Below are 1,364 nucleotides of genomic sequence, written 5' to 3' on the forward strand. Positions count from 1 at the left end.
CATTTGAAAGAACAAGCTATTTAGCTTTCAAAACATCAGGGAGGTTTGTGCCAAAGTACTTTCAACCACATGGCCACAGAGCTCGACAACGGAATCGCTAATTTCACTCTTTCCAGAGATTCAAAACCGATTCTGGACAAGTTATGAGATGTTTTGAAATGGCATATCTCCATTTATACAAATAAAATCAAGTTGCACCGTCCACGGCATTGTAAGAACAAAAGGCAGCAAATTTTTTTCGTACACTTATGGCGGATTAGTCTCGAGGACTTCGCGAGAGCTCCGCGCAATCACGATGGCATTTTCACTTCCGGCGTTTCAACAGCCAATCAGATCACGAATTTGGTCGGCCAAATTTTCGCCGACCGTCCGGAATTCTTGAGAGACTTTTGGTCAGGCCCAATTTTAGCGAGCGACGACATAAGAGAACATATGGGCGAAGCTAAAAATGGGCCTGATCGCAGGTTATTAAAATTTTGGCCGAATATCAGCTATCAGTTAACTCCATCCATACCCTCAAATTAACCTCCACATTAAATTATCTGTAGTAGTGGTTCAGCATTAGACTAATTCTTCATTTCGGTGCTACGCCGATCTAATAGATTCCATGTTGCTGTCACTCATAACGCAAGAGTTTCTTAAAAAACAAAACAAAAAGCAAGTTCACCCTCACTCGCACAATGAACCCTGTTTCAGTGGAAATTTCACATCCACCGAGTCAAATACTGCAGAGGCAGAAACTTTCGTCAAAAGTCAGTTGTTTTCAAATCGATGCAGAGATTGGTCACTCTTTCATTCGCAAAGTGTTCCCAATTGAGGACTAAAATAGACTGGCGTTTGCCGTTATTGGAACTGAAACGATTAATTTGTAGCATTTAGGAAATAATCAATTTCGTTCTTCTTTTTGTCAGGCCTCACAGCGCCGGGGGATGTTTCCAGACTGGATACCTCTTCAAGGGCCAACCTAAATTTGACAGTGCTAAATCATCATCATGCCCTACTGGCCCTCCAAAAGGAGCAGAATGGTTCACTGCCAAGGTGGTAGTGTCCAACGCCACCCCTGCTGGGGAGGTCAAGGTGTACTTGAAAGGCACCTTGGTGACTTCATTCAACCCACGCTACCCAATCAAAAAACACGGAGGTGTTTTGGTTGCCAATGGCTTCAAAAACGTGATTTACTACCGAAATTTCAAGATTCTGTGAACAGAGGCTCCAAAGAAGACTTATACCGGAAAATAAGTTTTGGATTCCATTAGATGTAGTGAAATTAGTTGTTCTCTAGGGAAAACGACTTGTTCATTTCACCAGAAAAATGTGACAAGAGTTAAAAGTTTAATCGAAAATAAAGATGCCATGGTCAATGA

The 1,364-nt window shown here is 41.9% G+C and overlaps 1 protein-coding gene across 1 annotated transcript in view; it reads left to right on the forward strand.

Moving 5' to 3' along the window:
• The window catches only part of LOC138019565 (uncharacterized skeletal organic matrix protein 7-like), a 13,921-nt gene extending 12,557 nt beyond the window's left edge, over positions 1-1,364 (forward strand). Inside the window, exon 5 of the mRNA XM_068866411.1 lies at positions 912-1,364. Within this exon, the coding sequence (XP_068722512.1) occupies positions 912-1,203 (292 nt within the window). The 3' untranslated portion in view covers positions 1,204-1,364. The remainder of the gene's footprint in view (positions 1-911) is intronic.

The sequence above is a fragment of the Montipora capricornis genome, chromosome 10 (genome assembly GCF_036669925.1).
Source record: "Montipora capricornis isolate CH-2021 chromosome 10, ASM3666992v2, whole genome shotgun sequence".
NCBI lineage: Eukaryota > Metazoa > Cnidaria > Anthozoa > Scleractinia > Acroporidae > Montipora > Montipora capricornis.